Here is a 24,322-nt window from a genome sequence, read left to right as displayed (position 1 = left end):
AACGCGCTGATTGGTCCAAAACTTGGGGGCGCAGCGTGACCAAGGCAATTGTTCTTTGGAGCACAGCTAACCGACTGTAACTTGCGGGCATTGTGTCAATAAACACACGAACGTCTGTTACACCGTTACAATAAAGTCCGATAAAATTTGTCTTTTGTAATCTCTAAAATTCGTTACCCTCGAAATTCTCTATCTAATCTAAATGCGTCGTTCCAAAATTCCTTTCTGTATTTTCAATTTTCAGATCTGCCTCTGTGTACAAAGAATTTAATGAAAAATTTCTCCAAACTATTTTTCTCCCTTATTTTTGCATTTAATTATCCTACCGTGAAATACACGGATTTTTAGTAGGATTTTAGAGAATTTAATCGGAATCGGTGCGGAATTCAATTTTGAAATACTGATTACTCCAGTTTTCGCTGGTTTACATTAGTACCATCGACACGTTATGTATATTAAGCACGCGATTTAATACAAAGGGCACATGTGCTCGAGAACGCGCTGTCGACGCGTTAATTTGTGTGCGACGACCTTGTTTCGAGATTTATCGCTTTCACTTAGCTGCGTGTCATCCGCATGCAATTTCTACTGTAGAGTTAGTCACTTTTCATATGGAGACCACATGTCACAAATTTCATACAAATTATATGACATATTTTACACACTATCGAATTTTTATTAAAATCAATCAATTTCTCAAAAAATATATTACCAGTAAGAATATCCACGATTTAATCGCGATAATCAGAAGTATAAATAAATTAGAATAAAATATAATTAATTTCGATAAGGCTATACATAAAAAAATTCATTGTTTCTATGGTTTTTATGTATCTACGGAAATACAAAAAATATTTTAAGATTTTGAACGATTAATATATTTCGTTGGCATCAGAATAAAAGAAACAATTGAGAAAAAATACTTTAGTTAATGTTCGCGTTATCCACAACGCTTCTCTCTTTTATGTTATCGTCAACTAAATTTTATTTAGTTTCACAAGATTACAACATTTATTTTCTTAACAACAGGTATAATCATTAGATATAGAAAATGAGACGTTTTGTGGAGAAAAGAGAAGCGTAATATAGAAAATAAATTGCTATTGCAAAATTTATCAAAAAATTTGTCGCTAATGGAAAAAAAATGTGTAATTAATAAGATAAAGCCGATTAGATAAGATAGTATAAGCCGATAAATATATGGTTAATTCGAAAAAGATTATAATATAAAAAAAAGATTTTCCGAGTAGCTATTAATATCGAAGAGATAAAAAATGCTTTTAAGATTTTAGACAGTCTCTACATTTCGACAACGTACTGTAAAGCTTTCTAGTAGTAAATTGGTTAGCCATGTTTCATGAAGAGGAGAAAGAAACGATACGAAAACAGACTTTCACATTGTTATTATACCTTTCGCATTCATCTTCTTTATATGTATAAATGTTTTTTGAAAGTGCTCTCTCTCTCTCTCTCTCTCTCTCTCTCTCTCTCTATTCTTTCAGTAATACAAAATTTTTTCTTAAATATAAACGTTTTATTTTTTTACTCGGGATTGAGGTTCTTAAAAGTAAAATCTCAGGAAGACCATAACAAATTAAGATAATATTATCTTACAAAATAATTTGCGAGATAAGGATGTACAATATCTTGCATTCAATTCTACAGGAAATCATAACAGAGCCTCTATTCAATTTGAGTATCGATATTCAACGTAATGATATAATTTCTAGATCTTTTTGTAAACGCAATTTGCGTCATGTCAAATATCATCATTACATAAATATGCGATATTGATGTAACTTGGTCAGAACCAAGAAATTGTTTTCAAACATTCCGAATAATAACTATCGCGTATAGCTGGATAAGAAAGATTAATTATGATAAGAAATATGAGCAAAAGATATAAACTTATAATGGATAGGAGCAATATCTGCGGTATGTTTTAAAGAGATCGTTTACTTTAAAGTCGATTTTGTCCAGGAATTGTGTAACGATGACATTTTTGCAGTAATGCGTCGTTCGTGCAACGATACGGTTTTTCCCCATTATTTGCTTATCTTATCGTACCACCCTGTCCTTTTCTTTGTCTTGCTGTTCTTTGCTAACTTGTGCTAAAGATAAGATCATTTTACTACCGAACAATGCAAGAGAGAAGATTGTTCGCTCGGTACACTTCAATGCATACCCACGAGAATAGCGAATTTCCTAATGAAACACGAAACATGCGCTTTAAGCAGAACGCTTGACACAGAAAATATAGAAAAAATGATAAAAAAATATTTATTTGAAAAAATCATACAAAAGAAGTAATATCTAATTTACAAGTAGTTTATTTCATTTCTTTCTGAAATATTGAGGTTATATAATACATTATGTATAGACATATACACAGGTGAGTTATATTCCATGTGCCAATTATTTCGTCAATACTGGGCCCAACACGGGGAACCCAAAATCTAATAAGATCGTTTATTGGTCCTCTCTGAATCCTTCAACTTTTATCTGAAACATTTTTCCAATAAACTAATACTTTCTGAGATAATTGGCACACGAAATAAAACTCACCCTGTATATGTATATAAAATTTGTAAACGTTAAGTAATTTTCTCTCCTTATATGCATCGGTCGTTATTCGAATAATAATAAATAGAATGGTCATGTTTAATACATTTCGAATAATTGAAGTTTAAAACTTTTCAACTATTTTCTGTGTGCATTTAATAAATACGTCACTGACTAGCGAACAACCGGTTCCTTGCATATTCTCACGGCTGTTACTTACAAACATTTAATACAGTAAGAAATTTCTCAACAAACCAACCTAATGATTTGTGAACTTGAGAAACTATTCAACGAGAGATACTCGCGGTGGCATCCTAGAATTCCTTAAAATGTGGGTCTCGTAAGAAGACATGAACAGTTATGAGAAATGTAATCATCGATCAAATCAAATTATTAAATGCACTTATAAATTACTTAGCAAGCAGAGCAATATGAAACATTACTGTAAATATCTATATGGGTAAAATCATTTCAATTGCAGAAGCTCTTCTTCATAGAAAATAAATATTTTATATCTGTGATGAACATTTAACGAATATTGAAAGAGTTATACAGAAAAATGTCAAATTTACAATTTTTTTAAAAAAGAACAGAAGAAAAGAAATGGAATAGGATGAATATCGCAAGATATTTAACCCGTTTATCAAATTTGTATTTCGCCAATAGAGAGTTTATCGCGTATTGCAAAGATCTGTTTTCTCTTGATATCTGTGTTTCGTAATCCTTATTTTAGAAAATTAATTATTAATGAATAACTAACAGAGAGGTTTTCGACACTGATAAGCTATGATCATACTAACAAGTCAATCAAAGCGATATCAACAGCTTGTGGTTGCTTAAGCGATAACTTAAGGCAGAAGTCGTAATATCAGAGGCGTGTCAGACTTCGACTAATCGATCCTATTGTGACTCGTGAGTCTCGGTAAACTGACGCCCGTGTTTGTCATTGCAATAGAAATCGGAGCTTAAACAATATCCTTCTATAAGAAGAACTTATGTTTTAGCTCGAGTCTCGACCACCCGCAGAAGGTATAACAGCAAACATCGATACGAATGAAACTCTACTCCCAACGAGAAAGAGGCCAATGATACTCTTAGCGGCTTACAATCCGAAGAAATATCTTCGGGAACAATTGATTCAATAAAACTCTCGCCGTTAAGCGCATGATTAATGTACTTGATTAATGTCTCGTCAAATTAATAATGCCATTATTATTTTAATAACCAACCACAATATATTAATACCCGTAGAAAAGAGCTTAATCTAAATAAAAATTTAATTTCTAGTTTGTTCTCAACTGCATAATATCAGAAATTGAAATTTTATAGGCGAATAAATCTCCGATTAAATTTCTGATGAGAAAAACAATCTTAAATCTGGTATCAAATTTATATCAGTCTCTTTATCACTATCTGTCGCACATTTTACCTTTTGTTAACAGAACGTTTGCTTCAAACAGTAATTACCTCGAAAGAATTGTAAGAGGAGCAATCGGGCAAGAAAACGTAAAAGCCATTCACTATCTCGACCGATATCGACACCATATATTAATGTCGACAGTATCGACATTTCTATATCGATCCAAAGACATAACAATTAAATTGTGGTAGAGAGAGATTGCAAGATTTTCTTACAATGGTAAACCAAGAGGTAACTGTAAGCAGCCACACGCGAAGAGGTAATCGACATGGGTATGATAAGATAATATCATTCGAGAGATTGTGCATACCACTCTTCTTTCATTATCGATATTTCTAATCCGGATTTGACATTCTTTCAATAATATGTGTGTGATAAGTATCTTATTAAAAACAATAGCTCTTGTGCGAACAAGGTTGACTTAGTTCCTTCTCTTTTAAAGATTATAGATAATATTACTTACAACATTCCATTGATCAGAACTAATCCTAAAATAAAATTAATGAAGTAGTTCAAATATAGTTCAAAAATAAAAATAAAATATCGAATGTCGACCCACATCTTACTAGGATTTCAATAATAGGAAATATTCAAGAGAATGCCGACACAAAAGGTTTGTATCAAATGTCCTGCTCATTTTCAATTCGCTATTCCGAACATATTCCATATTCCCGAGGTAATATTTCCATAGGTATTCCGCTTGCGGCGGGTATTTATTTGCGCGAAGGCCTTCGGCGCGTAGACTGCGTAAAATGGGGTGGAATTTACATGAAATATCTCGCTATTCCGTCGACTGCCGGCCCTTTTTTCCGCGTTATCTCCCCGCTACCGCGTGCATCTATTTCGCGTCAATGATATCGTCGACAGCGAAAAATGGCGAGAGAGGCCCGAAAGAGAAAGAGAGAGAAAGAGAGAAAGTCATTACGTACGCTTGCGTTCCGATAAACGCGCGTGTATAATTGCGTTACACAGCGTACTAACATCGTTACACCTTTGATAAATTATACTGCAGCCGGGCGCAATATTTTTTTAATAAAATTACCAGCCAGAGAAAGCTTGCGAAGTGTATATCCTACGAGAGGCAGCATGCGACTCATAAATGTCGTTGAATATTTCAAACTTCGTCGGTGTTCATCCACTAAGCTCTAGGGTCTTTTTACGTTACGCATTATTTTGTTTACGTTACGTATTATTTTGTTTACGTACTGCAAATTAACTCGAGAGATGCTATCTTCTCTTGTAGTACTCATTTTTTATCAATCGATTATCGGAAGAAAGGCACAAGTTTAACATATCATATATGTATAATTGTATAATAATCAATTGCATTTTTAATACCTTAGATGCCTTAGAAAATATTACGTCCGTATAAATTTATTAACTTATGTTATTAATTTATACGGACTTTACGTTTTTTCGAACTGTTCTTCTTTCGTTAAGAAGAAACATTCAATAAGCTATTTCTTACTGAAGTTCCGGAAAAGTTCGAACAAGCTCGCCCCTGAAAAAAATGACACGACAGCAATCCCGGGGAAATGAAAACAATATAGCAAACTGAAACTTCGGATTAAATGTCGCAGCGAAAATTATAATACCGTAATTCTGCGGCTTGATTTGTCATTTGCAGTTATTGTGAGCGAAATACAGTTTCGAATTCTGCAGCAACGTTTCATCGTTGCCATGGAAATTGCTTTGACGACGGTTTATTGGTTTCGCAACTAGATGTAACATAATTAAGCGACAGCGCACATGACATGCCGATTCTGTATGTTGCTGCACGCCGCGCCGGGACAAACTGCAATTTCAAACAATGCGTACACAACGAATAGTTACTTTGCAAAAGAGAGTATTACGAACTCTTAATTTTATTTTCCTTACGCGTTGCGACAGTATGAATGAGAGTAGAAACGGAAGATAATTCGCGGACGTGATAAGGTAGTCTCTGCCATCGCGTTATACGTCGCGTTCGTCGCTTTTCTGCGGAATATTTCAAAACGTCGGGCCACGAAATTAAAGCAATTGCTACCTTCTATTCATAGGAACCATTACGTCGAATTGATAAACGCACGCGAGCTCCGACGACAATTGACGCATTAAAGAAGACGAGGCGCGATGTCAACGACCCGTAGATAATCATATATAGATGAAGGTGACGTCATCAAAAAGAGATAGGGAGCCATGTGAACAAAGTGATTGAACTTCCGCTGTAACTGGTATATTTCTTCTTCGTATTGAGAAAAAAGATAGTTTAATAAATTATTATCATTCTAATTAATAAAACTTAACGTTAAAGGAAATTATGTACATTTAAATTTTTCATAAATCGTTATTTTGATAAACTCGGTATTAATGATTCCTGAAATTAGTACTATCTTGATTAAATTGATTCATCTCTTCGGTCATATTGAGTCAGTATATCTCCAATTTTACGTACGAGATGTCGAAATAATACCAGTTTAGCCAGTTTAGGGGCTAATTAATGTCATTAGCGCAATAAATTGTATGTTATCCCTTTGCGGCAAAGGGCTTCGGTATTATGGGCTTCAAGGCTAACATAAGTTAAACGAGCTGAATACCATGCTCTAATACGCAATTAATAGTCACTTATTACGAAGGAAAAAAATAACGTGTTTGTAGAAATAAAATGCGGAACACAATAGACAACTGACCTAATCTTGAATAAACTTAAATGTAGCGGTAATATAATAATATATTGTAGAAATAAATATTCCACATTGCACAGGAAAGATTGTGTTATTAAAAAAATTTTGGCATTTTAATCGTCTTGGAAGAAAAATACGCAATGCAATGCTGGAAATAGAAAATAGAAAATATCGGATTCACAGATGTAGGACATTCGTCATCCATCTTCATAAGTGCATTATCAACGAGATTGCGCGGATTACTCTCAAACGAAGGAAAACAAATGAGATTGAAGATTCAATTCGGGCTTTAATGGTGCTCGTATATGAAGCACAAAGTGAGTTATTAGCAGTCGCTTGACTAAAGAATAATATTCATTGACCCGATCAAGATTCCTGTTAGTTTTCAACCTCTCTCTTCGCCCCTCGCATCCCACACGTTCTATTTTTCGTTAAAAAAAAAAACCTCGAGTGTTTCTGCAACATGACGTGCAAATTGGCTGTAGTGTCAGAAATTTAGGTCACCTCGTATTCGTTTTCGGGAAATAGCGGCCGAATTGCGCTACGCGGCAGCTACTATCGCTTTTCCAGATAAAGTGAAACTTCGTTTATTCGAGCCATTCTCGATACACGATGCCCGTTCCCCGATATCTGGGGAACTACTATAAAGTAGGAGAACGTTCGATAATATTCCTTGGAAATTGACCAACAAGTATGTGAAAAATAGTTATAGAAGAGAGAATGTATTTTCGAGTGATCCGATGAAACCGTTCGCGTATAAAACAGGGCAATAAAATTTCTTATAGAGAAGCGAAAGAAAAGAAATACTAAGATATATAATCCGTAAGTTGCAACGTTATCTTTGAAAAAACGTAAAAAAATAAAACAGTAACACGATACCTCTATGTGCATGACAAAATACGCTTGTAATCAATATGTTGCAAAATTATTTTTTACATTTAACATCTTCAAATAATGTTACACGCGTTTGCATAGTCCACTATATGCGGTCTCTTTCTGCAATACTTATCCTTGCTTGCATTCAAGGATGCCGAGCATGATATCGTGAGCATGATATTACGCGCATGACAAATGGATCGCGTGTCAGTTACACAAGATCTTGCGCGGATCTAAAAAAATGATAAAAATCATCGAACGGCGATACGTCATCGCTTGATACCCGAATTCTCGATGATCGATAGTTATTTCGTGTTCAGCGACGCGGAGAATTTACAGGATAGTATAAAGATGACAGAGGAATCAATAAGCGATATATCACATCGAAAGGATTTTCTATGCTAAAAATAATTTAAGATATCGGATTATTCGCGAGAGAATTCCTCACCTTTCAATCGAAAAGTCCTCTATAATATCTTGCGAAAATAACCGCTACATCTTGACAATGTCTCCATGAGAAATAATACGTACCGAACAAAGTTTCTCAAACAACATTTTTTTGCTATCGTCTGGTCAACTCACTTTATTTCTTAATAATGTGTTTTTATATTATATATACATATATACGAAGAATAATATCGCCACATAAAAATGTTTTTTTTTCTGTGATAAAAAATCAACAATTCTGTCTACAAAACTATTTTTATAAGTGTCACGAGTTTTGCATCTTTGTAAAACCATCGTGTGCGATTTGTTTATACAAAATTATTTGCATTTGTTTACACTTACCTGTTATTTATTACAAGGATGCAGTTGCAGTTCGGAGAGCACACTTTAACCCACTTTATAATAAAGAGTATAAAGATTACGAGCCTAAGATCTTTTACTAGAAAAATAGGCTTCATGGCATGTTTTCCGTGTTGAAGAAGGATTAACGAAACGAGAACTTAACTTCGCACGCACCACATTTTCTAGAACGCACTGTTTCTAATTTCGTGACGCCGCGTATGCGATAATTGAACTTATTTATGAATGACAGTGTGTTTTTACTTATTCTTGACGCAATGGGAAAAAAATCATATACCGATAACTATAACTGTACAGCACGTGCGGATAATCATTACGAGCTCGACGCACGTTTGTACGATAATTCGAACCGATACATTCCCCCCCTCCCTCACTTAATGATTGCAAACGTGTGCATCAGCGACTCGTAATCTTATCTAAACTGAGAACGATAGCGTTTATTAAACTCTGCGAAGTTGTGCAAAAAAATTCGATATTATAATCTATAAATTATCGCGTTATGTAACATTATATCCGGTAATAACATAGATCGCGATCTCTCTTGAAATATAGATCGCGATAAACTTGTTTATTAGCAGCCATAACATAAATTGCAGTGCAAAATGAGTTTCACGTTAATGTGTGTAATGCGCAACGTATTACGTCAGCAATTCTCGAGCGTGAAATGTGATTCGAGTGTCATTATTGAAATACATTGAAATTCATGGCAACAAAACAATATTATAATAATCGACATCAATAATAATTAATAACTAATTTAAATTCTTTGCGTCATTGAAAACTGCGTTTACTTTGGGGCTTTTAAAAGCGTGAAAATATATTCAATATTTGAGAGCGTGCCGATTTTATTGAACGGCAGTTAATTAATCTAATTGCTAATTATAACGCGCTTTAGAACGCGCGATAACTTGATCATTGGCGCCACCTATCAATCGATATTACAACCGATATCCTCTCTTCTATCGTATATTGATAAAATAAAAAAATGTTATCTCCTGCAAAATAAAATTAAATGAGCAGGAATAACAATATCTTTTATTAATATTCGCAGGTCTAATGAATATAACGGTCAACCAAAAAACGTAAAAAAATTAAAAATTACGAAATTAGATAATCTATTCAAATAATATTAATTACAATTCTCGTGTAATTCTTTTCGTAGATAAAAGTCTTTCGGAAATAAAAATATTTTTAGAAAAATCTATTTTGCTTCACTCGATCGGCAATGTAGTTCTCTTCATAGATAAATCGCAAGGAATACATTTCAACAAACAATCCCGGGGCTTGCGAATAATTAAAATAAATTAAGGGTCACCGAGGACAAGTGAGCGTTAGACCGATTCAACACCCGGTATAACGTGCGCCAATCATCACGGCCGACTCGTTACCGACCATTACCAATCAGCTGGCGAAATCATTGACGTAGCTAGCGTTAATGTGATGGCCCAGATTCGCGGCAACATCAACCGATTCGTTTTTCATGTCCCACTTTTGGCGCCGGCCGATCGCGAGTAAAATAAACTGTCTCTAACAGAAACAAAATAAGAGCAGAAAAACCACACTTTAATGCCGATTCACTGTCGATCGCACATTTATTATCCGTAGCATCAATTGTTGTGATCGTCGATGCCGCGTTTATGATTTTGATCAAGAAAGATCGCGTTTGACATTACGGCAAAGTAAAATAAATAGCATGGTTAGAAATAAAATATTTCATGATAAATTACATAATAATAATCACAACATTATTTTGCAAGCGTGACATTTATCCTTGCAAATGAGGCGACTAATTATATTCTGAATATTCTTCATCGCTTCATCATTTAATACACATTTACTCTTATTTATCTCAAAGTACATGCCATTTTATACGAATGTGGCATTGAATTGCAAATTGTGCTTTCGCATAAGATAATCGTAATGCTGCATCAATGACAAAGTAGTTTAATTCATCAAAACCGCATCAAAATCCCATTAAAACCGCACAAACATCAATTAACGCTAACCACAATAAAAATCTTAATCTCTTTTCAAAAGTATGACCGGAAAGATGCAGAAGAGCAGGTTAAGCCTCGGTTAACTTCAATAAACGCTCATTAAAACGGTCGTAAACACAAGCTGGTATACTAATCTACAAAAGCGATTGACGCATGCAAAAGTACTTACCTCCGAGAGTGGGACGAAGGCACTAGGTCCATCGAATGCCGGCACCGGTACTGGAAGTCCTCTTTCCTGTAAGAAAAAAAAGAAACAAATAAATTTTTTTTAAATTTAAACTTCTTTTTTATTTTATTGTATTTGTGCCTATTCACTCTGAAAACGTGTAGGAGAAAATGCGGGCTCTCTCCTATGAGCCCGGCTAGCTCAGTCGGTAGAGCATGAGACTCTTAATCTCAGGGTCGTGGGTTCGAGCCCCACGTTGGGCGAATATTTTGCATTGCTTTTTGTACATCGCGAAAATAGCTTTTATTAATTTTTTACAAAATGTATTTTCAAGTAGAGTCTTCGTTGCAAAAAACAAGATTAATAAAATTTTTTTGTAACAAAAATTAAAAAAATATGTTAGAGTAAACAGAGTGATGCGATAAGCAATTTGATTTTTGTGAGTAAAAATTTTATTTTTATCATTTACGTTTTCAATATTAACTAATTAAAACATTAATTAATTAAAATATAACTCTCTCTTTAAGCATGGCTAACTTTACGTCAACAACTATAAATCAGAACTTTACGTCAAAAACTTTAAGTCAAAAATGAAAGACTGAGAAAATTAATAATGAATGATCATCAAATAATTGCTTTAATTTACGGTTCCTTCACAACTGACCGTGTTCTATATCTTCATTTAAAAAATATTTGATTAATTGTGATTATATTTTATACAAAAAGAAATACGAATTTCCCGAGAGGTGCTCGTTTATTAATAAAATTATTATAGTAATGAAATTCCGCATTTGCAAATAGCACATTTTATCTCCTACGTTAGTCGAAAATAAAGTTAGGAGAATATTTTTGTCTTCACAGATGTATTTTTCGATCGTACAGAGAGGTAGAATAATTAGAGATATTTCGCAAATTATACGCGATTATCGATGTCGCGATACGATGCACTGTGTTTTATGTGTAAAGACTTCTTTTCTTTTCCTGGCTTCCTGCCGGCTTCATGCCTGAAAATCGTTCTACACTATGTATAAAGCTTTACACACAAGTTGTATCGATCGACCTCGAGTGTGACAATATCGGTGAGCAGCACGGCGGATTCTACTCGCATCTACGTGTGCAATCTACATTTTCATCTTATTTTTGTGTTATTAGAAACTGAAATATCCATCTAAATTGACATATATTATTCTTTCCTACTTTCACCTGTTTCATTAATTTCTCCTTTTATTAAATATATAATTTATTTAAGACAATAGTTTATATGTATAATTTTAAATGTGTGTAAGCCACAGTTATGCTACTTATACTATTAGAAAATAAATAAAATTACGCGCGAATGCATCTATAAAATTGAATAATATACGTTTACATATTCGAAACTATAATTAACACTAGATTAGTGCAAAAGATACATATATGCATATATATTTCATCTTCTTTCTTCAAACTTTTACAATTTATACACAAACTGATCACGGTAATCCATAACGGTATATATTGTTTCTGAAGTTAATATTAAAAATATAACAAAGAGGCATAGTACATTACTTTGATCTTGAGAAGTCAAAGATAGCCGATTATTTTTCCGGTCTACTTTCACTCCACTACCAGAAACGAACGAGGGCCGAGTGTATTACTTTGTGCGCGCGATGTCCTTGTGAAAAGTCCGAGAAAAAGAGCGATACGAAAATAATACAAAGTTACTGTGACCAGAAATGTTGTTTTAAAATCCTTCATTTTACACCGTCCCGATCCCATTTGAATATTTACAATGCGCGATTGTTCACTTGTTTTTGACACGGATAGGATTATATTCCGGTATTATCAAGTATTTCCTTCAACGGCACTGGTGCATGAATTAGATCAATTTGCCGTGGTAATTCTTTCCATGGAAAAGATTAACTGCCGCCGTAATAAGATTAATGACCGGCATAGAATTCGGAGGTACAGAAAGAGCAACTCCGTGATAGGCCGAAGTTGCTTTAACCGCGAACTGCCTAGGTACGAGATATTTTTAGGCCGCAGTTCAAACGCCTCCCCAAATAGCCAGTCAAAACAAGTCCATTAATATATAGCCGACGGTTACTCCGGTTTATCTTTTATGCATAAGCACATCCTTCGTCGGAATATTCCCACGTATTCATTTTCAAGCTTATAAGCTAAAGTGATTACTTCGCCCAGTCATCAACTACTGTCCATACAACTTGCAAACTAGTCTAGTTCAAAATTTTCAAGATATTCCGGAACTGGTTGCGATAAGATAAGATCAAAGTTCATAAAATCTTTTCTAAAAAAAAAAATCAAGTTTTGTTCCAAAAGTCAGTGACTATTTTCGATTGCGAAATAATGCCCGAACAGCTACCAGCCATTAGACCCTCCAACATAAATATCACAGTAGTTTATTTATTAAGAGGATTTTAAAGTAGCAACGCATTAATAGCGGAGATACGAAGTCACAACAGCGTAAGAATCGCGCTCGACAGTTACTCTTCGCGAGGGATAAATTGCCGCAAAGCTGGAGAAATAAAGCTTGAAATATTCTGGACAATCTCAATTCAGCCGCGGAATGTATACAGGGTATCTCAGAATTATTGCACTTGCTCCCTGAGCCAGGAATACCAGAATTCCAAGAATTTTCAGTTTCAACAAAAATTAAAATTAATTAAAAATAAAAATTAAATCTTTCTAAATTAGAAAGGCTATAATTTCTTTCAAGCTTGAGTAAAAATAGATCATACAATCGTATTCCATAATTTTTAATTAACTTGCAGAAATCGCAACAAATAATCAAAGTCTTACAATAACTAACTTTTGATTTGTGATAGAAACTGTGACAATATTTCATGTTTTTTATTTTCACAAAAATAGGCAATTCGTCCAGCAGAACAGGTGTGATATTTTTTAGATATCCTGTATATGTACGTGCCGGTATGCTCGTTACGTTTGTCGACTATAATGTTTTCAACTTTGCCTCGTGTTGCCTAATAAACTTCAAGTACGTGGATACTCAGTGAGGAATGTTCGGGCGAATGCAAACTTCAGTGGAATCGTTGCGAAAGAATTTCGGCCGAGTGCACGCGAGAGTGTAAACTTCGCAACTGTGCTAACGTCTGCTCTCTCAAGATTTCGCGAGCGAAACTTTGCACGACCGTCGCCGCATCTAGGCTATCCGTTATCTTTCGCATCGGTCGTTTCACAAAGATTTTTTTTTTTCTCTTCCTGAATGTCGGAATGTCTCCGTGTGCTCTGACTCAAGGCACACAGTGCAATATTTGCACACATAGATAATCATGGACAATAACGATAAGTCATCTTTTTTTATTTGCAACTTCCTTTACCGCATCTCTTAAAAACTGAGAGGATCAACGTGAGACAAGAATGAGATGTCTGTGTTTCGCGAACATTTAACTAATTAAAGACTAATATTAATTTTAAAATTTAAGTTGCAAGAAATAAACAGAATCTAATAAAAAACATTTTTTTATGAATTCACATTTATTTAAAATATGGCTAGAATTAGTTCGAAATATAACACTGTAGTATAAAACAGCTTCCACCTTGAAATCTAATTTGAGATAGTTGCCAATTAATGTTAACGCAGATTTATTTAAACACGAAAGACGTATATTATTTGGCGCATCGGCCAAATCCGAAAGGCTCCAAAATAAATCTGAAGTAATTTTCACTTACCTTCACCATCTGGAGGATCTCCGCGCATTTGATCCTGACGTTCTGGAAGGGACAGTTGACGCTGAGCCTGAGTATCACCGGCAGATGCAACGTCACCAGACTGAGGTACTTGTTAGCCTGCGCCTGCCTGGGTCCGTCCAAGGCGTTACCGAGATTCAGCATCCTACCGACGTCACCGGGCGTCACTTCCGGACTCTCGAGCACCCGGCCGCTCTTCGAGGACACGTCCTCGTCCTGCGAGAGCGGCCTCTTGATCTGACCGGCGCTAAACTTCCTCTCGTCGTTCTTGCGCAAATAGTCCTGCTGGGTCCGGCGTGAATCCTCCGGTATGTCATCGTAGATCGCTGACTCGCGATTTTCCAGGTTCATGTCCTGGTGGTAGGAAGGCTCGTTCTCGTTTTCGAAGCCGTCGAGAGTGTTGAAGACAACCCCGTCGCTGCGCGCTGCCTCGCTCTCATTGAAGGAGACGTCGTCGTCGGTGCCGCCGTCGTAGTATCGGCGTTGCTCGTGCGCTAGCAGATCGCCGCCGGCGGCGATCTTGGCTCGACGGTTCAGATTCCGACAGTCGAATGACGCGAGGCCGCTCAGGTTGTCATCGAATTTCGGACTCTTGCCATACACCCGGGTATCCGCGTCAAGCTCGTCGTCTTCCAGCTGCTTTTGCTTGGCGACCTTCACCTTCACGTAATTGTTCTTCGCCCTGCCGGGACAATAATCATCGCTCGTCGATCTGTCACTCGACGATGAACAGGGATACTTCCTCTCGGTCTCGTTGTTCGAGCCGAAACGCGGGCACCTGCCCTCGATATTGAAACTCTTGCTACCCTCGTCCGAGGACGTCGAGTGACCGGACCTGCAGCTCTCGACGCCGTCGCCGCCGGCATATCGCTCGCGGAATCGCCTCTCGTTCAAAAGACGACCATCCACGCAATCGAACGAGCATTCCGGATTGTTCTCCTCGAGGAACGGTGGCGGGTTGTCATTGATGCTTTGCGGGAAGAAGCCCTCGGTCCGGAACGTGTCGTGTAGCAGCTGCTGCTGGTGCACGCTCCTCGGTGACGATCTCGTCGGCGACCGTTCGACGCTCATATCGTATCTTCGTTTAAACACGAATATTATCGATTAGAAGTCGATAAAACGGGGGAATGTGAACCTAGGCTTATAAATCTTTTGAGAAGACGTTATTTTTCTTGCTATTGAATATATGAGCCGTAATAGAAGCAATCATTTATAAAGTAATTTGAAATGGCCTCGTTCAATGATGAATTGTGAACAATAATAAAAACGGAAGGAGACAAATTGCTGCTTGTTTTCATAAAATTGCTATTACAGTATCCAGATTTGTTATGATCGATAAACAATTCACTCGTCTCTTTCGCCGCAAGACATCTCTCTTGTTTGCAACTTTTTCGATACGATTATTTAATTATGTCAATTTTCAATATTCAGCCTTTCTAGCATTATATAATCTATTATCAACTTTCTCTTAAGATTACTTGAAAGTTAAAATCGTCCTGCTCTGTGATATTAAACAAGTTGAAACGGAAACACAAGCTGTGCAAATTTCATGAAAAAAAAAAGAAGACGCGAGTTGCAGGAAACCACAGCAACATTCGGTCCTTGTAGTTACGGTTAAATGAATATAATATCTCCTTCCGTGCTTGTTATTAATCCTCATAACGTGCACATTTTAATGAACCGCCCGTGATTATTTAAATACCGCATTCGCATCGGGTTTTACGTGTTTGCGTGACTGAATGCTGATATTAAATCCAGAACCAATAATTTGACGAGAGAGAGAGAGAGAGCACGGAACGAAATGTTTACTCCGATTAAATATGTCCGCTCGATCGAAATTATGATACGCGAAGCAAGATTATTTTAGGAAGTATATTTATTACACAATATACCGTATGTATTATTTGTTATTTGATAACCGTTAATTGATTAATTGTTAATCAATGGTCCAAATAATTGATACTGATAAACAAGCTTATTCAACAAATTGTATAATTTTAATGCTCTCTAGCGTTATGCCCGTATTTATTTAACAAGGCGAAAAATGGAATGATCAAATTTATTACAACATATCAATTAAACTAATATAGCGAATTCGGGCGCTTGCACTAGTGCACACTGAGTGCGCACTAAGGCTTGTTTTTATAATCTATTCTTACATTTAAAGTCGCTTAAATACACATTTAAAAACTTTTTAGCCAATAAAACAATCTGTAATATCTATACAGATGCTGTATAAATCATTTTATAGACTAAGAAGTATTTAAGATGATCTGTAAATATAACAATTGATTAAGAACAAGCCTTAGTGCGCACTCAGTGTGCACTAGTGCAAGCGCCCGAATTCGCTATAAATATTTAACAAATGGATAAAGACATGCAACGACGAATATTTATACATTTATTAGTAGGAAGTTAGGGATCAATTTATGTGATCGTGATTAAAAAACTACAACCTAACATTGCCAGTGATCAATTCACCAATAAACAGCAAGAATATAAGTTTCTTTTAGAAACAAGTTGAGGTTGATAAAAAATAAGTAGAAATTAATCGATTATTCGCTTGCATCAATTTGATATAATTTTATTTAAAATAAGCGACATTTTCATAACCGAATCTCTCTACTTTACAATGATAGAACACTTACCTTCCGTCTTGACTGGAGAACTTTCCGCTCTTGGTGTCCTCGATATCGCCGACGTCCTCCCAACGATTTGGACTGCCGACGCCGCCGAGCCATCCTTCGACGGTGGTCCTGGCCGCAGCCAGGGCGATGTTCCTGGCCGCTTCGTCTCTGGCGCAGAGCGGCGCCAGAAATCTACTGACAAGCTCGACTTCGTCGCCCTTGGTGGAAGCGCCGCTGCCCGATGAACTGCTCGGCTCTCGGTACATCTCCTTTTTCCCGTATCGTCGCGCACGTTGTTTTCCTTCCGCCCGATCCTTGCGGAATCCTTCTTTCGTTTTCGAAAGCAATCGCACGGAGTATCGAGACGCCCGAACGCTCAGCTCGATTCCCAAGATAAACAGTGCACACGATGGACCGGCGGAATATCTACACTTTTCTCCTTTCCGATTCGCCTTTTCTCTTTTTCGCAAGGGAGACGGAATACCTTCACCTATTTTGCGAGCTCGTCGAACAACCCTCTCTCGAAACGGTGAAAGTAATCGTCGACGCTGTAAAAGAAAATAGCGCCCGCTATCATCAAAGTCCTGTTTGTTTTAATCCCGATCGCATAGATCGCTCCACGCGGATCGACTCCATTACTCTTTGTCTTAAAAGAGCGAAACATAACGCAAATGAGAATACGGTCGTTTAATTGCAATTATTCTGTTCGATAAATCTTTTCTTCAATCTAATGCTTTCTTTATCTCAAATTTCTCTTATACTACGATTGTAATTTCACGTGGAAATAAGTATGCTATATACGATTCTTCAAATTTCGTTCTTATATGAATCTTTTACGCCAATAATGGAATCGCCGCGCGATAATCTCTCTATCGAACGAAATAATCGTTCCAAGATCGCGTCTTCGCTGAATCGATCGTTCGGCTCGATCGATTGTTCGGCGATTAAACGGCACTCCCGACGTTCCCGTTTTCCGAGGCTCTTTCCTTGTCTAGGCAGCGTAGAAAGAAAGGAGGCGAAGGAAAAAAGGAAGGCAAGCGCGCGAGAGTAGATCGCGCGCGCGGTACTATCCTCGCGTAATTACGCTCGTTTCGTCGCGTTTCGCCGTGAGAGAATCGGCCGTAAAACTCGTTTCTCGGAGGATTTTACCGAGGCGGTGCACCTCGGGATACGTTTCAGGGCGATAGAAAGTAGGCAGGAGAGGAGGCGTCGGCCGCCGCGTCGAGGCGATCTATCGAGATTCGAGTTCGAGGGAGGCGAGACGGCGGGAATAGAGGACGATTCTCTGACGTACCTTCCACAAGGAGAAAACGATCGACCGGGAGATCGTTTTAACCTGATCGGATGCGATCGATCGCAACGCGTCCTCTTCTTTCTTCTATTTTTGTACCTCTTATACAGTGCTCGTCTTTCTCTATCTCTGTCTTTCTTTTCTGTTTCTTCTTCTCTTTACTCTTATCACGACTCTATTATACAGTTTGTTTCTCTCTTTCTCTTCCGTGTCACGCAATCACCGACCGAATTACATTTTCCTTCACATCGTTATCGCACGCGTAATTTTACCGAATCTACTAGCGAAACTTCCCCCGAGTGATTTGCGTAAGTAGTCTACTCACACGCTCGCGTTTCCTCCAAGGACGTTACTTTAGTCCATGAGACATCTGAAAGCAAAAGAAAAAGGCCGTGAGTTACAAAGAAAGTATTTCTGGGAACATCCCTGTAAACAAGACAAAGAGAGAAGTTTTCTCTATAGACGAAATCATTTTGTTTTAACGGATTCCGTCCTCCGTGAAATGGACGTGGGCGAAACTCAGAGAGATACCGTCGCATTACGGCGAAATGATCGACGTCGATCAGAGAAAGAGGAAATGAAACTGCGCGCGGCAAAAAGGCAGATTATGACGCGGCAAAAGCCGCGGATTTCGCCGAGTGATTCCATCGTGACCGTATTGAACTTCAATTTACCGTCGCACAGCGTACCGCGATCGATCTTACGCTCTTACCCCGGATGGATGTAAAAGCGCCTCTACATAATTCGCAGTTCGCGAACCTCTCTGTGTATAGAGATTATATTGACATGTAAACTGTGCGTGTATCTTGCGTTTCGCGAACTGCGAATTATGTAGAGGCACCTTAATACGTTAGCGACGTAAGAGGCCATCGCTAATAGGGAAACACTTTTCAACGGTACGGTAATAACTGACGGATTATCGTTCGACCGGAGCATTATGCAATGGCCCTCCGTAATTCTTGAACCTTGAATAAATCAACATTTCGCTGTATAATTGACTCTTTCGCAATCGAATCGTTCAATTCCACAATCTATAAAACGAACTAATTTCAACATCAATTTAATTTACAATTGCCGTGGCAAATACGAAAAATTATTACGAGTGCGATGCTTAATCATACGTGACACGTGTCGTAAACTAAAACTGTGGTGGAAGTAAGCAGAGTTTTAGCAGCGCGAAGATTTACAATTCTGCTTTGCTAGCGTCCTGCTGACCAACGTCCGATGATGCGAAGTGATCAGCTGAGTTGACAGTTTACGAGCAATAATATGCTGGGTGTCTTAACCGTATACAAGATATGAATAATCTGTCGCGATGCAAGTTAAAAGCAGCAACTAATTAATTACCACCCAGGTTACAAAATCGCGCGATTAATCAATATCATAGTTCAGGTAGTTTACGATTTGATTGATCGATTGTCATGAGAGAAAGTCTGGGTCAAGGTTCCGAGGTCAGGAAATGAGAAAGGTCGCGTCAGGGTAGCAATTTATCGAGGGATCACGAAGGAATAAAATATCGATGGGGATAATAAGAAATGCACTCTCACGTGAAAAAGAGAAAATCAATACGGTAATAATACGTCAGTTAAGTTTGTGATGTAGTAATGTAATGTTAGTAATGTAATATAAAAGATCTATCGCTAATATATATACATATATGATAAGAGTGTAAAAGCGAGAAAGAACTTCGTTTCGGTCTCACGATGCATTAGCGCGATTACGCAAACACATTCACGCGTTTATTTCATACGCGCGTTTTCTTATTGCGTAAGTTGTGGAAAAGCCTCGGACGAGTTGTAACACTCGGTGACGTTCCGTTAAGAGAATCTTTGCGAAGAGAAAACGGTTTCCAACGCTGTTTCTACTTCTTTATTTATGCCCGCTCTTGATGCTTGTTCCCAATATTGAGTTGCTAATTGACTCGGGGTCCATCGAGTTTATTGCCGAATCAATATAAGTAGATCAATGACGCGTTACACTTATTACCAAGCTTATTACACAAATGATATGTCGATCAGCTAACGGAATTTTTCAAATCTTCCGCCATCCAAGATATATATGTTAATGCATGATTTTTGCAAACTTATTATTGCATGATTAATGATGGTTTCAAGGTAACACTTAGGTCAAAGTATAATCTACACGTAACACTTTGCATTTATGTTTTGATATTAACACTGCACTTTTACCGCGATCAGCAGCAGTTGATTATACCCTTTACCGCAAGACTGAACGAATCACACATACGAGACTTTCACAAAAAGTATATTCACAAAGTTCATTTTTATAGCCGGTAATAAATGTTAAAATATCAATTTATGCGAATAAAAAGAATATAATCTTCTAAACTTGATTACTAAGTTGTACGTATATTTTATCTCATTAATGGGTTTATATTTGCATGGTAATGTGTTTTAAAAAATATCAAAAAATGTAAAAGGTATTTTTATAAAGATAAATTCGTTACTTGTTCCAAAAGTAAAGAAGGAAAGCAAATTGAAAAGATTTAAAGTTAATATTGATTTTGGAAGACTATATATAAGTCAATACTGTTTAACCCGTTTATCAACTTATTGTTAGACTGTAGTAAAAGCTACATGTACCTCAAAAACATGTGTTTATAAATGCATAAAAGGTATGCATTCAATATACACACACATTACATTGTATACGGAAGTGATTTAATTGACACACAATTGCTTCATTTCTATGTAATCAAGAAAATAATCGGACATAATCAAAACCAATCCAGACATCGGTAAAAAAGTAAATTCAAAGAACACGAGACAATGTTTTCCTCAAAAGCAATTTTTGCAAAAACAAGACATTGTGAATAATCAATTTCTGAAAAAAATATTGCGTGTAAAAAACAAAAGCCAGTTTATAACTGCCGATAGTCACGGCAATAACAGTGTTCCATTCCTTTTTGCCGCATGTATATATAAAGTAAGAGAATAATTGCAACAATTATTGCGTTTATCCGAGTAATCGTTCTGTTCGTGGAAATTAACAGGAAGCTATATAAGACGGATAAGCAAGCATTTTTAAGTCAATATCCAGTAACGTAATCTCATTTATAAATTTATTTGTAAATAACGTTAAAATAATATTGTTAAAATAATATTTAATATAAATATTTAATAATAAATTCGCTATAAACGTTGATTTTCCTCTTTTACTGATTGTGAGTTACATATATATATCATAGTATATCATATATTATTTAGAAAATTTACAGATAAATATTGACTCGCTAGCTTTTTCTTGAATGATCTATACTATGTAGATATATCTATATTTACGTTATTGTAGCATAACCTCAGTATGTTCAGTTTCATCCAAAATAATTACAAAAAGTTCCCTCACTTAACTTTGATCCATGTATCTCCCCTCTCGCAATCTTTCGTCTCATTTCGGACCATTCTCCGGACGCGCGCGATCTCCGCGACGATCTAAATATTTATAACGCCAAGAAGCCTAAACCCGCCACTCTGCGCGCGCTTTGTTGAATTATTAATGTTGCGACTGCCGTGCTACCGCATGCTCGCGCTCGCGAATCGCCGTGCATTCGCGATATACCGTACACGCTTTGTCTTTCGAAATATAAGGATGGTCAGGGCACGTCGGAGAACGTGAGAGGTGATAAAATGGTCGCGCGCGGCGCGGTTCGATTCAGCTCGCTCAAGCGAATTAAATGGAACGAAACAGAAGCGAAGTAACTCCCGCCCGCCCGTTCGCCCGCCCGCGGGAATATATATGTATATATATGTATATATATTCTATCGTAATTTCTTGTGTGCGGAATTTACCTCGCGTCGCCGAAGAGCGTGCTTTACGACCGGATCGATCGCCGAGATGCGTACACGACCGCAAGATCATCTTCTCTTTGGTAATGACCGCTTATTTACGAGCCAACGTCACAGATAGGATTAACTTGCGAGATGCATATACGAGTAATGGTGCATTCACGCGCTCTTTCTTCGCCGCGAGCTCCACGAGATTACTGTAGAATAAAGATTTCCCACGTTCTCTCATCTATGAATTTTACGATCAATGTAAGATATATTCTTGAAACCGCGTAAAAGCGGATCTCTTCAATACAGAGAGTTCACTCTCTATTGTTTTTGTTTCTCCACCACTAAATGTTTCGCACTCTCTTCATATTTTTACGTTATTATATTGAGAGCTTTTCTTTTCGAGATATTAACGCACGCACTAAAATCGAAAATCTGCATAATAATCGCGTTACATTATACGTCCTTCGCGAAAAGATATGCAAATTCAGCGTTAACGGCCCAACAAAAAAAATGATTCACGCTACGAAAACGGCGCCATCAGGATTATTTTCGCGAAGCGAACTAACGCGCTGTTGCCTGGCACCAACGTGCACAGCGCTAAAAACGCGAAGGAGGTAGTGCCTGATACGATAGCGTGTCATCTGTAATTCATGCAAAACCATCCATTTTTTAACTATGCACTACGCCAGCAAAAATACATTTTCTATTTTCCAATAAAGTCCCCGTATTTGCGTTCTTTTATGAAGAATGTTTGTATTTGTGTAGATAAGTAAGCTTTATCGAGTGTACACTGGCGGCAAACGATTCGTTTCCTGAGATAAGGGGAGAACCTAGAGGCGCCATAAGTATAATACTTCTATGTTTCCTCTTACTTCAGGAAACGAATCGTTGTGCGCCAGTGTAAACACACGCATCTCTAAAAGTCACCTGTCTAATTCAGATAATATGAACGACGAGACAGCTATGACTCGGCTTCGTCGAAGGACGAAATCGATCGTAGGGTGATAACACGCCACATGACAAAAAACTCGCTAAGTACGCGAGGCCGTTACGGGCCCGATACCGGTCGGTGGTTAGCGCGCGAATTGCAAAAGCGCCATCGAGTCGGCTTTTACGGCTCTGTGACACGCGAGAGAACGCCGATAACATTCGATGAACTCGGAAGAACAACGAAAAAGCCCTTTTGCTCGCCCGCGCAAAAGCCCGAGCTTTTTCTCGTCGCGACGCGCAGGACCTGGCAATTTTATGGTCACTCGGTTTTGCACACAAATGGCGCGATGCTATCTGAAAGATCCCATGATTTTTCTAGCTGGAAAATTTAGGTATCACCGCTTCGCCGAACCTGAAATTTTTCCTTGGAGAACAATTTGAAGAGAAAAATTAGAAATTTTTGCTTCAGTGTAAAATATTCTGGTAATCAAATTTTGAATTAAAATTCTAGGTACCTATAGTCTAATGGAATTGAAATAAGTACGATCTTGCCATTTTCAATCCTTTAATTTATGTCATGAGCATGAAACTCGTACATCATCCGCAAAATGGTTGCGGATGCACGTCTGAGTGGCGATGACCCATCTTTATGAATGCAACTGATGACTTGATTCTCCGATTCGAAACTCGAATAGCATAATAAAATGGCGATGAATATATATGAAGGATCAAAGGCAGCGCAATCGTTGAAAAAAACATGAATTATTATATCGGCTTTTACTTCCGTTACTGACATCATATGCGGTATCTCCTTGACTCCTTGTGTGACTAATAATTCTTTCTGATTATCAAGACCGATTTGGTGCAACATTATAAAGTATACATTAATGCAAAAATATATTCTAAAACAATAAATTCTTGTATTCCTTAGTAGTGTCTATTTTTATATATTTTTAATCAAGAGAGAAATATTGATGTACGTTAAATAACTTTAATATTTAGAATATTAACAGCATGTACCAAGTTTTTTGCACTTTCAACTTTTTCTAGAGGAAGCGAGTAACTGTATATATTTAATATCTCTTGGAAATAAGCTTTTTATCGATAATCGCAATTTATTTCACGGCCGTTATTCTAATCGTCATTAATCATTCCGGGAGAGTCCTCGGGCGCGCGTTCGAAGGCGTTGACCGATCTGTACGTACCCTAAATGCAACGTTGATTCTGTTATCCCGGTCGAACGTTGCCGGCATAACAAGTGAGAGATAGATAATGGTATTACGCGCGGCGAGGAGAGACGAGACGGAAACGAGGCTACCTCGACTAGGAGGCCGAGATAGACGCACGTAGCGGGAGGCGGAATACGATCCTGATTGCCAAGGAGAAATCTTGCAGCGTGATCTCGGACGCGAGCGAGGCATAATGCGTCTTCGCCGAGCCGAGCGAGAAGAGTACGCGGTATTAAATTATAGATACGG

The 24,322-nt window shown here is 37.3% G+C and overlaps 1 protein-coding gene and 1 non-coding gene across 5 annotated transcripts in view; one reads left to right on the top strand and one right to left on the bottom strand.

Moving 5' to 3' along the window:
- Sesn (Sestrin) overlaps positions 1-24,322 on the bottom strand; it is a 169,176-nt gene that overhangs the window by 127,624 nt on the left and 17,230 nt on the right. For 2 of the 4 annotated variants that reach the window (XM_071712883.1, XM_071712896.1), the window contains exons 2-5: positions 18,121-18,487; positions 16,848-17,374; positions 14,182-15,277; positions 10,495-10,560 (exon numbers count right to left, since the gene is read on the bottom strand). In XM_071712883.1, coding sequence (XP_071568984.1) covers positions 10,495-10,560; positions 14,182-15,277; positions 16,848-17,092 — 1,407 coding nt within the window. In that variant the 5' untranslated portion in view covers positions 17,093-17,374; positions 18,121-18,487. The remainder of the gene's footprint in view (positions 1-10,494; positions 10,561-14,181; positions 15,278-16,847; positions 17,375-18,120; positions 18,488-24,322) is intronic. The other 2 variants (XM_071712890.1, XM_071712902.1) reach the window with 1 other exon arrangement.
- Trnak-cuu (transfer RNA lysine (anticodon CUU)) lies at positions 10,682-10,754 on the top strand. The gene has a single exon. It is a non-coding gene; the product is annotated as a tRNA-Lys (tRNA).

Source organism: Temnothorax nylanderi, unplaced genomic scaffold (assembly GCF_030848795.1).
Source record: "Temnothorax nylanderi isolate EJ_2023f unplaced genomic scaffold, tnyl_v1.0 TNYL_tig0005_pilon, whole genome shotgun sequence".
Taxonomy (NCBI): Eukaryota; Metazoa; Arthropoda; class Insecta; order Hymenoptera; family Formicidae; genus Temnothorax; species Temnothorax nylanderi.
This window is presented reverse-complemented; position numbering and strand designations above follow the sequence as displayed.